Source organism: Ictidomys tridecemlineatus, chromosome 12 (assembly GCF_052094955.1).
Source record: "Ictidomys tridecemlineatus isolate mIctTri1 chromosome 12, mIctTri1.hap1, whole genome shotgun sequence".
NCBI classification, from domain to species: Eukaryota; Metazoa; Chordata; class Mammalia; order Rodentia; family Sciuridae; genus Ictidomys; species Ictidomys tridecemlineatus.
In genome coordinates, this window is record NC_135488.1 from 37,430,223 (window position 1) to 37,444,363 (window position 14,141).

Genomic DNA, 14,141 nt, shown 5'->3' on the forward strand with positions numbered 1-14,141 from the left:
ATGTAACAGAATACCTGACACTGGGTACTTTATAAAGAAAAGGGGTTTATTTAGGCCACAGTTTTGGAGGCTACAAGCCCCATATCAGGCAGCCACTTCTTCTTGGCTTCTGGGGAGGGTCCTCTGGCTGCATCCCAACATGGCAGAGAAGTGGAAAGGGAAATGGACATATGTAGAAGGGGGCCAGGTTCTTCACTTTACAACAGGCGGCCGACGAGAGCGCTAACTCACTCTGCAAGACCAGCATTAATCTCCTTCAGCGGCAGTGCCCCCATGACCTTCCAATAGAGCCCCTCCTTAAAGGTTCCACTACCTCTCAACACTGCCACCCTAGGGACCTAGCTTCCAGCACGCAGACCCTTGGGGGACATGCTCCAACCATTTCCAAACCAGAACACTAGACACATGAATTATGGATGAGCCATTGGCTGGGCCTGCAGAAATTCAGGCATTAGAGTCTGAATTATTCAACATTATGTCAAAAGAGAGGACTTGCAGTCTCCCACATTGAAGGGAAAGAAGCCACTGCGGGTGGGTGCTCCAAAGCAAGCATTTCGGTGGTTCTTGACTTTTCACTCTCTCAAAGGTGCATGACTCCTGTGACTACCAGCCAGCACATAATGGATTCCCAGTAAATATAAAATCACTTTCTCCAAAGGATTGTGGCCCCAGATGAGTGTGTATGGAGAACGTTGAAAGCTGTAGTTCCATGGTGCTGAGTGGTTCTCATGGAAACAGAGCTTCTCACGGTGCCTGACTCTGGCTCCCAGTGGAAGGATCATCTCGTTCACAGCGGTTTCCACACTCTAGCATCACACACGGGAGCCAGTAGGTCTGAGTGGAGCCCCAGGATTTGCATCAACAATGTCTTCATTTGTTTTGTGTTACCAAATACCTGAGGCTGAGAAATTTATAAAGAAAAGAGGTTTATTTATCTTACAGTTCTTCAGATCAAAGAGCACGGTGCTGGCACCTGCTTGGTTTCTGGTGAGGTCCTCACGCTGTGTCAATTCATGGCAGAAAAGAAGGAAAGTGGGTGCAGGTGGAATAGCACCCATTTGAGAGACTGAGGGGTAGCTGCCTCTTTATGGCAATTCCCTCCAGGGGTCAATAACCCAGTTCTCAGAGAGTGCATCCCACAAGAAAAACCCAATCTCTCTTAACCACCTCATCGCCTCTTAGAGGACATCACCTCCCTACGCCACCACCTTGGGGACCAAGTCTCAACGTGGTGGGGATGAGCCATATTCAAACCTTGCAAATGACAGTCCCCAGAGGACCCTGAAGCCACGGGTCCAGGGACTGCACTTTGAGAAATAGCCACATGTAGAAAAGGAACCAAAAGACTTGAGATCAAAAGTTTAGAAGTACAGAAAGACTTAAGAAGTGTCCCAATAGGAAAGAAAATCAGGGTAAATTGAGGCTTCCAGATTGTTAAAACCTGAGAAAAGCCATTTCAGGAGGTGCTGAAGCCCCAGGTCCGCACCAAGAGGCGAGAGTCAAACGCCAACCAGAGCAGACCTGCTGGTCACTCGGCTCCACGGAGCCCAGCGGGGAGGGAATCAAAGCCCTCCGCAAACACAGTGTGGAGGCTCTGCTTGACATCAGGGTCATCGCTGAGACCTACGTAGATCCAGGCACGGGAGACTCTGACGTGTGTTGTGTGGCTGACCACTGGGCCCCGGGAAGGGCTGTTTCCCTCCAGCCGCTTCAGCCTCACCAAGTTGTGTCCTTGTCCTCTTGCTGCCGCGTGCTTACAACAAACTGCAGGAGAAAAATATAAAGTTTAAATTAGAAAAATGCAGAATGCAATTGAATTAGAAAAATGCAGAATGCAAGACCTGTTTCCTGGCGTCTCCTAGGATGCAGAGTCATTGCTGCCTTGCAGGGAAGATCTCATTTGTGTCTCCCCGCCCCCCCCCCCGCCCCGCCCCCACTGCCCCAGCACAGTTTTCTAGTTTAATAGACATTATTCAGTCAGTAATGATCAGGAAATTATACATAACTAAATTTCCATTTTAGAAATACATTAGACCCTGGATATTTAAAAACTATTAATCCCTGTTGATTTGGCTGTGGTCAACCATGAACCGTGACCACGCGTTAGGCCTAGAGCTAGCTGTAGGACCGATTTCTTCCTTACTGTTTCTTGACAATTTAAATGACATTTTAGGGGGTCAGCTTGAAGAATTTGCCTTATAAAAGGGATCTTTTGCCTCAATTTTTTTGTGCTAATAATAACATGGCAAAGGTTGAGAATGATAGAGTATAGCTCTTCTTTTCCACAAACACCGATTTTGGAAAATATCCACACATAATGATGTTGATATTGGGGGGGAAAAGGACAGTTCTACTTCTAGTATTTAGACTATGAGTCCCCAAAATGAATTCAACCCTAAGATTGGGATGTGGATAAAGCAGATAGAAGCTGTGTCTGCCCCGTGGGCTCTGCCTCTGTTTCTTTTGTTCTCCCCTTTGTCCCTCTCTAAGGGACAAGGACAATTGTCCCACTCCCTCATCCTTTTTTTAAACATCATTATTTTTAACTTATAGACAGGAAATCTTTATTTCACCCATGGTTCTGGAGGTGCCAGGACAAGACTGGGCCACCAGGCTGACGTGGGCCTCTGTGGAGGGCACTGGCTGGCAATGGCTGGGACCCCCTCACCTCTTCGCTGGTCTCTCTCTGCGCTCATTCATTCATTCTCCTCTTTCTGCTTCACAGCGATAATGCCCTGTCTCTAGAGCTTTCCATCAGCAGATCTGCATTTGGTAAACTGCTCCTGTCCCCATTGTTATCATTTCCCCATGCATAAACTCCCATCCTGGGCGAGCTGCTGTTTTGTTTTGTTTTTTAGTTGAACTCATATTTGCTTCTGGCTTTGCTTCCTTTGTTTCATTCCTGGGCTTCTCTTTAGAATTCAGTTCCTCAAAGGACTTGTAGACACGCCCTCTCTCCTCCCCTTCCATTCTCCTCCAGCGCCCTCCTGGACCCACTGCCACCCAGAGGGGCTCCCCTTTCACTCAGAGTCGGCCAGCATCCTCTCCTGCCTCTCCGATGCCTCTCCGTCAGCCCCCAGGCTTTCTGAAGTCGGCTCCCTGGCCCCCTTCCTTGTACATTTCCACCTTCATCTCACACGTTCTTCCCTTGCCCACTCTCTCTGGCTATGCTGGTCTTCCCAAGATCCCACAGACACGCCACGCAAACTCAGCTCTCCAACTCCCCCGGGCCTGCCTGTGGCCGCCTGGCTCCTTCAGGTCTTTGCTCCTATTTCACCTTCTCCATGAAGTTTTTCCCCTCACTTTTAACCTGTCCTGCCCTCTGCCCTCTGGCCTGGCAATCTCTCTTCTCCTTCCCTGCCATATTTTTCTCCAAAGCCCTGGGCAACCTCTGGCCTACCACATTCCGCTTGGCTCATGATCTGGCTCTTCCCCTGCTGCTGTGAGCTCCATGCGGGCAGGTTCGGGGGTCTTTGTTGTGGATTGTATTCCTGGTGCCTGGCATGGAGTAGGGACAGACCGTGTCGCTGATGAGAGCAGTCCTTGTGGGAGCCTCTGTCCCTGAGCCAGGTCTGTGTGTCCCATCTGGGGCACTAGACGTGGGAGGGGGTTCTTGGCTCCCTGGCTTCATTGGTGGCTGGGAGCAGACATGGAAAGAGGTTTTGGGGGGACTCAAGCCCCACCTCCTTCAGCATGGTCTCCCTGGCCCTCCGGCGCACTGTGAGCTTTCTTCTTTGTCGAAATTTTCTTAGTCCCCTCTGTCTCAACCCAGTACCAGGTCCTGGGTTATCTAATAATTATCTAATAATCTGTACTGTTCTCTCTCTCTCTCTCTCTCTCTCTCTCTCTCTCTCTCTCTCTCTCTGTATTGTCTCCCTCTTGCTGGAATCATTGGCTCCTCTAGGCACAGATGGGATCATGCATGTCTTTCTGACCACTGTGCCTGACACCTAGCACCCTGTGGAGCAGGCACAAGGGCGTGTGTATGTGAATTAATGATTGAATGATTGGATGGTGGGGATGAGTACAAAGGGCCATTTCCATCAGGCAGAGGTGGGGGTATCATCCTGGGGACCTTTCTTCTCTGAATGGTTTCTGAGTGGTTTCTGTCCTTGCCCCTACCTTAGGAGAGCAAGAAGAAGACAGTCCATGCAAAATACTGCAACAAGTTCATCCACGCTGCCTGGAAGGATGGGAGCTTGGTCCACGTCAACATCACCAAGGAGAAGTTCAGGTGGTACAGTGACAGAGTCCACACAGTGCTGGCCCGGATCCGGAGGAGGTTGGTGTGTTCCCAGGAGGTTCACAAGTTCAAAGCCAGCCTCAGCAACTTAGTGAGACCCTGTGTCTAAATAAAATATATAAAAGGGCTGGGGACGTGGCTCAGTGGTTAAGAGCCTCTGGCTTCAATCCCTGGTACCAAAAAAAAAAAAAAAAAGAAAGAAAAGATGAAGTAGCCATTAAACACTGTTAAGTCAAGGTGGCTTGTCCCCTGGTTCATGATGGCCTTGCTGACAGCAAGGGGACATCTGTGACAGCAAGGGGACATCTGTGGATTCCGGTTCCATCCTGCCTTGGTGCCAGTGCAGGTTCTTAGGAAGAGCAGAGGTATGGCTCACAGTGGTCATACTTTGTGTCGCTGCAGGAGGCTGTGCCCTGGGTTTGGGGGGCCATAGGTAAATTGCAGACCACATTTCCCTTGCCTTTGACTCTTGAATGTTCTCTTTCAAAAGCATTTCATTGTACCTGTTGCAACGTTGGGCAATCTTAGAAAGCAGCTGAGACATGTATATAAAAATCAACAAAAAGGAACTTGCTGTCATCCATCCCTCTCGGTGTGGGTGGGTTCTTAAAATCTGATGGTGTTCATGCTGCAGGGCCCCACCCCACCCCCACCCCCACCCCCACCCCCGGAGGATGATCTGCCTGAATGCCTTCGCCTTCCAGGGAACAGGGGACAGTGTGAGACCCCGAAGACCAAATGCATTTAGACGCGTGGGGTCTGAGATCTGAGGGAGCTGGATTGTAATCTCAGCTCTGCCACTTGCTGTGTGACCCTAGAGGAGTTAGTTCATGTCTTCGGGTATCGGGTTCCTCATTTATCAAGTGGGGACAGTAATGCCATTCATAAATTAGATGCTAAGTCTAATGAGTTTTAACCAGTACCAGCCTGCAATAGCCACTTGAGCACGAGATGCCTCCCTCCTCCTGTGCTTTCTGTTAGGCACCCTGAGGCTGCAGGAACCCACCTACCGGGCCTTCACCCCCAGAGCGCAGCCTTTCAAAACCCAGCAGCCCCATGTCTGCAGCTGCCTCTGCTCAGGGTCTGGAGCTGGCTGCCTGCAGGGAGTAGCCTGGATTGCAGATCTGGGAGGGATGCCACCAGGCCGCCTCTGGGTCCCTTTGTCCTTCTCCCCACAGATGTCAAGGATTGTTGGGAAGTTCTTTCTTCCTCTACTTTCTGGAAGATATTGTGAAGACTGGGTATCGTCTTCCTTGTCCATGTTTGGAAGAATCTGCTCCTGACGCCGTCTGAGCTGGGAGTTTTCTTCTCTGTGAGAAGGTCTTAAAGGAGGCATTCGATTTCTTTAAATGCACGTGGACCTGATGTTGACAACTAGGGTCACTTTATTTTCCAATATGCCCGGCTGAAGGTCATCCATTTTGTTGATCTTTTCAAAGAACCAGCTTTTTGTTTTCACTGATTTTATGTGTATCTCTACACACACGCACACACACATATGTACACACTTATACACACATACATATACACATAAGATATATAAAATTATATGTCATGTAAAATATAACATGTATTATGATAACATATATTATGTAGTATTGTATCATGTATAATTGTGTATAATATTCCATTGAATTCTACTCTTTATTATTTCCTTTTTTCTCCTTGAGTTTGTTTCTTAAAATAGATTCTTAGATCCCTGATTTAAGACCTTTATTTCTTTATTATTTACAGAACAAGTTTTTGATTTTATAAATCTCCCTCTGGATACTTCTGTAGTTGCTGCTCATAGATTTTGATATGCTGTATTTCATTTTCTTTTCTTTCTTTCTTTCTTTTTTTTTTTTTTTGTACTAGGATTGAATCCAGGGCTCTTAACCACTGAGCCACATCCCCAGCCCTTTTTATTTTTATTTTATATATATATTTTTGAGACAGGGTCTTGCTATGTTGCTGAGACTGGCTTTGAATTTGTGATCCTCCTGCCTCGGCCTCCTGAGCTGCAGGGATTGTACTTCATTTTCAGCCTCTTCAGAATGTTTGCTGATTTCTCTTGTCATTACTTCTTTGGCCAACGGGGTATTTATAAATGTGTTGTTTACTTTCCAAACCTTTGTGGATTTTCCTTATGATTTTTTTTTATTATTGATTTCCATATTAATTTCACTGTAGGCAGAGAAATGCTGTATGATTTCGACTCTTATCCATTTATTGGGACCTGTTTTGGTGAGCTGGAATATGAAAAAAAAAAAGTTCTGCTTCTGTTGGGTGGAGTGTGCTGTAAACATCACTGAACTGGAATTGGGCAGCCGCGTTGTTCAGGGGCTTCCATATTGTACTCATCTTCTCTTTGTTCTATAAATTATTGAGAAAACAGGGTTGAAATCTCCAACTGTAATTTTGGATTCGCCCACTCCTTTCATTTCTGTCCATACTTTTCCTACCTTGAGGCTCTGTTAGTGGACCTAGCATCTTGAGGATTGTTAAATTCTTTTGGATTGAACCCGGAGTCCCTTAACCACTGAGCCACATCCCTGGCCCTTATATTTTATGAAGAGACAGGGTCTGGCTGAGCTGCTTAGGGCCTCACTGAGTTGCTGAGGCTGGCTTTGAACATGTGATCCTCCTGCCTCAGCCTCCTGAGCTGCTGGATTACAGGCATGCGCCACCTCACCCACTTCAGCTTGCTTTTGATTATTGTCTACATAGTTTATCTTCTTTCCTATGCCTTTACCTTTAACTGTCTGTGTTATGTTTACCTGGGTTTCTTATAGACAGAATATGTATGAATATCATTTTTAAATAAGTCTGGAAAGTTTTGCCTTTGAACTGGAGTGTTGTGATCATTTACATTTAATTTGATTAGTGATTTGGTTGGATTTAAATCAGGCATCTTGCTATTTGTTTTCTGTTTGTCCCTTTTTTTCTTCTTCCTCTTCTTCCTCCTCTTCCTCCTCCTCTTCTTCTTTTTTTTCTTTTCTTTTGTTTATTTTTATGGTTCCACTTTTATCTCCACTATTATCTTACTAACCCATCTCTTTGTTTTGATACATATAAATAGTTGGCATTTACAATACAATATGCATTCTTAATTTATCACAGTCTGTCTTCAGATAACATTACACTACTGCATGTATAAGAATCTTGCAACTTTCACTTCCCTCTTCTTTGATTCTTTTTTTCTTCCCGGTGCTGGGGATTGAACCCAGGGCCTCACACTTGCCAGGCAAGAGCTCTATCCCTGAGCTACGTCCTCACCCCCTTCTATACTTTACTTCTGCACGGGCTATAAACCCCACAATGCTTTACAAATGGCCCACTGTCTTCTAACTGGATTAAATATCCAAATACATATATTTTACATTTATCCACATACTTGGATATTTCTGTTGCTCTGTTTTCCTTCCTTTGGATCCAGAATCCGCTTGGCGTCATTTTATTTCTTCCTGAAGGAATTCCATTAGCACATTTCCTGGAGTGTGAGTGATGAATCTTCTGCTAGCGGTGAGTTGTCTCAGCTGTTTAAGTCTGAAAAACTCTCAGATTTACCTTTACATTTTGAAAGACAATTTTGCTAAATATAGACTTCTAGCTTTAAAATGTATCTTTTGTCACTTTAAAAATCTCCCTCTCTTGTCTCCTGGCTTGGCTTGCATGATTTATGATTAGAAGGCTCTTGCTATTCTCGGGTCTCTTCCTCTCCATGTAAAATGTACTCTTCTGTCGCCGGCTGCTTGCGCGATTTTTCTCTTTGTCACTGGATTTCATCAGTTTTGTTATGATGTACTCTGGCGTGGTCTTCATGTCCCTTCTCTTTGGGTTATTTGATCCTCTTGGATCTGTAGGTATATCGTTTCAATCGAAATCAGAAGCATTTTGACCATATTTCTTTTGTTTTTAATTGCTTTTATTTTTTAAATGCATGACAGCAGAATGCATTACAATTCTTATTACACATATAGAACACAATTTGTATATAAAGCATATTCACACCATTCATGTCTTCATACCTGTACTTTGGATAATGATGTCCATCACATTCCACCATCATTGCTAACCCCCTGCCCCCTCCCTTCCCCTCCCACCCCTCTGCCCTATCTAGAGTTCATCTATTCCTCCCATGCTCTCCGTCCCTACCCCACTATAGGTCAGTCACCTTATATCAGTTGTAGTTGGACACAACACCTTTATTTCACTTGTTTATTTTTGTGTGTGGTGCTGAGGATCGAACCCAGGGTCTCGCACATGCAAGGCAAGCGCTCTAACGCTGAGCCACAACCCTAGCCCCTATGCCACATTTTTAATCCATTCATCTATTGAAGGGCCTTTAGGTTGGTTCCACAGTTTAGCTATTGTGAGTTGTGCTCGAATGATTTATGATTAGAAGGCTCTTGCTATTCTAGGGTCTCTTCCCGATGTGGCTGTGTCCCAGTGGTATGCTGTTTTTAACTCCTTTGGGTAGAGACTGAGGAGAGGGATAGTTGGGTCAAATGGTGGTTCCATTCCAAGTTTTCCAAGGGATCTCCATACTGCTTTCCATATTGGCTGCACCAATTTGCAGTCCCACCAGCAATGTATGAGTGTGCCTTTTCCCCACATCCTCAGCAACACTTATGTTGTTTGTCTTCATAATTTTTGTCATTCTGACTGGAGTGAGATAGTATGTTAGAGTAGTTTTGACTTGCATTTCTCTAATTGCTAGAGATGATGAACATTTTTTCATATATTTGTTGATTGAATATCCTCTTCTGATAAGTGTCTGTTCATATCCTTGGCCCATTTATTGGTTGAATTATTTGTATTTTTGGTGTTTAGCTTTTTGAGTTCTTTATATCCCCTAGAGATTAGTGCTCTGTCTGATGTGTGAGGGGTAAAAATTGGTCCCAAGATGTAGGCTCTCTGTTCACCTCACTGATTGTTTATTTTGCTGAAAAGAAACTTTTTAGTTTGAGTCTATCCCATTTATTGATTCTTGGTTTTAATTCTTGAGCTGTAGGAGTCTTATTAAGGAAGTTGGGACCAATCCCACATGATGAAGATTAGGGCCTACTTTTTCTTCTATTAGACGCAGCATCTCTTGTCTAATGCCTAGGTCCTTGATCCACTTTGAGTTTTGTGCATGGTAAGAGAGAGGGTTTAATTTCATTTTGTTGCATATGGATTTCCAGTTTTCCCAGCACCATTTGTTGAAAAGGCTATCTTTTCTCCAATGTGTGTTTTTGGCACCTTTGACTAATATAAGATAATTGTAATTTTGTGGGTTAGTCTCTGTGTCCTCTATTCTCTACCATTGGTCTACCAGTCTGTTTTGGTGCCAGTACCATGATGTTTTTGTTACTATTGCTCTGTGGTATAGTTTAAGGTCTGGTATAGTGATCCCACCTGCTACACTCTTCCTGCTATGGATTGCTTTAGCTATTCTGGGTCTCTGATTTTTCCAGATGAATTTCATGATTGCTTTTTTTTTTTTATTTCTATGAGGAATGCCATTAGGATTTTGATCGGAATTGCATTAAATCTGTATAGTGCTTTTGGTAATGTGGTCATTTTAATAATATTAATTCTGCCTATCCAAGAGCAAGGTAGATCTTTTCATCTTCTAAGGTCTTCTTTGATTTCTTTCTTTAGGATTCTGTAGTTTTCATTGTATAGAACTTTTACCTCTTTCATCAAGTTGATTCCCAAGTATATTATTTTATTTTTTGATTCTAAAATGGGGTAGTTTTCCTCATTTACCTCTCAGAGGATTTGTCACTGATATACAGAAATGCCTTTGATTTATGGTATTGATTTTATAACCTGCTACTTTGCTGAATTAATTTACTAGTTCTAGAAGTTTTCTGGTGGAGCTTTTTGGGTCTTCTAGGTATAAAATCATATTGTCAGCAAATAGTGCTAATTTAAGTTCTTCTTTTCCTATACGTATCCCTTTAATTTCTTTCGTCTAATTGCTCTGGCTAGTGTTTCAAGGACTATATTAAATAGAAGTGATGAAAGAGGGCATCCCTGTCTTCTTCCAGTTTTTAGAGGGAATGCCTTCAATTTTTCTCATTTAGAATGATGTTGGCCTGGGGCTTAACGTAGATAGCCTTTATGATGTTGAGATATGTTCCTGTTATCCCTAGTTTTCCTAGTATTTTGAACATGAAGGAGTGCTGTATTTTATCAAATGCTTTTTCTGCATCTATTGAGATGATTGTATGATTCTCATCTTTGAGTCTATTGATGTGATGAATTACATTTATTGATTTCCTTATGTTGAACCAACCCTGCATACCTGGGATGAATACCACTTGATCATGGTGCACAATCTTTTTGTTATGTTTTTGTATTCAATTTGCCAGAATTTTATAATTTTTGCATCTATGTTCATTAGAGATATTGGTCTAAAGCTTTCTTTCTTTGATGTGTCTTTGCCTGGTTTTGGAATCAGGGTGATATTGGCCTCATAGAATGAGTTTGGAAGTGCTGCTTCTTTTTTTATCTCCTGAAATAAAAGAGTATTGACATTAGTTCTTCTTTAAAGGTCCTGTAGAACTCGTCTGTTCCTGGGCTTTTCTTGGTGGGTAGGCTTCTGATGGCGTCTTCTATTTCATCACTTGATATTGGTCTGCTTAAATTGTGTAGATCTTCCTGATTCAATCTGGCCAAGTCGTATGACTTAAGAACTTTGTCAATGCCTTCAATACCTTCTATTTTATTGGAATATAAGTTTTCAAAACAATTTCTAATTATCCTCTGCATTTCTGTAGTGTCTATTGTGATATTACCTTTTTCATCATGTATGCTGGTAATCTGAGTTCTCTCTCTCTCCCTCTCTTCATAGCATAGCTAAGAGCCTGTCAGTTTCATTTATTTTTTCAAAGAACCAACTTTTTTGCCAATTTTTTCAATTGTTGTTTTGTTTTGATTTCATTGATTTCAGCTCTAATTTTAATTATTTCTTGCTTTATACTGACTTTGCTGTTGATTTGTTTTTCTTTTTCTAGGGCTTTGAGATGTAAAGTAAGGTCATTTATTTGTTGACTTTTTCTTCTTTTAAGGAATGAACTCCATGCAATGAACTTTCCTCTTAGAACTGCTTTCATAGTGTCCCAGAGATTTCCATATGTTGTGTTTATGTTCTTATTTACTTCTAAAAATTTTTTAATCTCCTCTTTGATGTCTTCTGCAACCTATTGTTCATTCAGTAGCATATTTTTTTAGTCACCAGGTGCTGGAGTAATTTTTATTTTTTGTTTTGTCATTGATTTCCAATTTCATTCCATTATGCTCTGATAAAATACATGGTAGTATCTCTACTTTTTTGTATTTGCTAAGAGTTGCTTTGTGGCATAGTATATGGTCTATTTTAGAGAAGGATCCATGAGCTGCTGAGAAGAAAGTGTATTTGCTTGATACAGGTGGAAATATTCTATATATGTCAGTTAAGTCTAAGTTTTTGGTCTTATTATTGAGTTCTGTAGTTTCTTTATTCAACTTTTGTTTCAAAGATCTATCCAGTGGTGAGAGAGTTGTGTTAAAGTAACCCATGATTATTATGTTGTGATCAATTTGACTCTTGAACTTGAGAAGAGTTTGTTTGATGAACATAGCTGCACCATTGTTTGGGGCATATATACTTATGATTGTCATGTCTTGTTGGTGTATGGGTCCTTTGAGCAGTATGTAATGTCTGTATTTATCCCTTTTGATTGACTTTGCTTGAAGTCTACTTTATTTCATATGAGAATGGAAACCCCTGCTTGCTTCCACAGTCCATGTGAGTGGTATGATTTGTCCCAACCTTTCATCTTCAGTCTGTGTATGTCTTTTCCTATCAGATGAGTCTCCTGGAGGCAGCATATTGTTGGATCTTTTTTAATCCAATCTGCTAGCCTATGCCTTTTGATTGGTGAGTTTAAGCCATTAACATTTAGGGTTACTATTGAGACATGGTTTGTATTCTCAGCCATATTTGTTTATTTGTGTTATTTAACTTGACTTGGTGTATTTTCTCCTTTGATTAGTTTTTCCTTTAGTGTAATACCTCCCTCTGTTGTTTTTTGTTTCCTCTTCATGGAATATTTTTCCAAAGATGTTTTGTAGTGTTGGTTTTCTATAAGTTTTTTTTTTAACTGTTGTTTATCATGGAAGGTTTTTATTTCATCCTCAAGCCTAAAGCTTAATTTTTCTGGATACAAGATTCTTGGTTGGTACCCGTTATCTTTCAGAGTTTGATATATGTTTTTTCCAGGATCTTCTATCTTTTAGGGTCTGTGTTGAAAAATCTGCTGTTATCCTAATTGGTTTTCTCCTATATGTAATCTGATTCCTTTCTCTTGTGGCTTTTAAAATTCTCTCCTTATTCTGTATGTTGGGCATTTTCATTGTGTGCCTTAGTGTGGGTCTTGTGATTTTGAACATTTGGCATCCTGTAGGCTTCTTGAATTTGGATTTCTAATTCATTCTTCATGTTTGGAAAGTTTTCTTATATTATTTCATTGAATAGAATGTTCATTCCTTTGGTTTGGATCTCTATGCCTTCCTCTATCTCAATAACTCTTAATTTGGTCTTTTTATGCTATCTATATTTCTTGAATGTTCTGCTCATGGTTTCTTACCATTATCATTGTGTGGTCTATGTTCTTTTCAAGATTATATATTTAGTCTTCATTGTCTGATGTCCTATCTTCCATGTAGTCTACTCTGTTGGTGATGCTTTCATTTGAGCTTTTAATTTGGTTTATTGTTTCTTTCATTTCAAGGATTTCTATTTGGTTGTTTTTTTTTTTTAAGAACCTCTATCTCCCTGTTTAGGTGATCTTTTGCTTCCTGGATTTGTCTACGTAGCTCCTTGTCGAAGTGATCTTTTACTATCTGCATTTGCTCTCTTATATCTTCCTTGAGTTCACAGAACATTTTAACCATGTACATCCTGAAGTCTTTCTCTGTCATTTTTTCTTCTGTGACTGCCAATAATTCTAATGATGTGGTGTCTTGATTTGTTTGGGGCACTTTCTTCCCTTGTCTTTTCATGTTGCTCGTGTGTCTCCCTTTCCAGCTCTTGGGTCTGGGTTGTTATTGTTTTTTACCCTATAGGTTTGTGGTGCTCTTGTAGGGTTCTAAGACCTCTCCTTTGTGGGGAAGGACAGTGTTAACAGATCTCAATATCAACAATATATCACCTATGAACAATTTGTTGTTATTAAGACATTTACAGTTTAGTCTCAATGTACAGAAATGATGGATTCAATTATTATCTAAAATATAATCAGTAGTTTTGTAAAAAGGTTTATAGTTGTGATGGTGGATAATAAACTAGGGGTAAACAATAATGTGATGGTGGACAATAAACATAGGACGATATGCTGAGGAGGTAGGATGTGAGGATATAGAATTAATATATCTTAGGAAGTGTGAAGGAGACATCTAATGAAGAGGGTTCGTAGCAAGAGAATTGACCGGAAGTAATTTAGGGTAGACAAGTACATGGGAAGACAGTAGAGTATACAAAACAAATACACATATGTATTTAGAAAAATACAGATGTTAAAACAGTAAAATTTGGAGGGGGAAAGAAAAATGAAAGAATAAAAAGGAAAAGAAAAAAAGGGCATATACAACACTTCTATAATATATTATTCAGATGACTCAGTCCTCAAAGTCCTATTTCATGCAAAGTTCTTGGTTTCACATATGTTGGGGATATGAAGGCCGAAGGATAGAGGGGTAGAAGAGAACAAACAAACAAAACCTTGAAGGGAGACGCCAGGATTGTAGCTAGCTTTAGAAATCCGTAACTTTTCTGCTTCTCTTCTCATCCAGTAGGTGGGGTCCTCTGTTGTAAGCTGGTGTCTCTGCCCTCTGGATGCCGGGAGTGGTACCCACCAGTCCCTGCAGAAAGTCTGCACCTCAC

General features: G+C 41.6%; 1 protein-coding gene across 4 annotated transcripts in view; it reads left to right on the plus strand.

Moving 5' to 3' along the window:
• Vwa3b (von Willebrand factor A domain containing 3B) overlaps positions 1–14,141 on the plus strand; it is a 176,867-nt gene that overhangs the window by 67,726 nt on the left and 95,000 nt on the right. For all 4 annotated transcript variants that reach the window (XM_078028505.1, XM_040270772.2, XM_078028506.1 and 1 more), the window contains exon 10: positions 4,128–4,282. In XM_078028505.1, the coding sequence (XP_077884631.1) occupies positions 4,128–4,282 (155 nt within the window). The remainder of the gene's footprint in view (positions 1–4,127; positions 4,283–14,141) is intronic.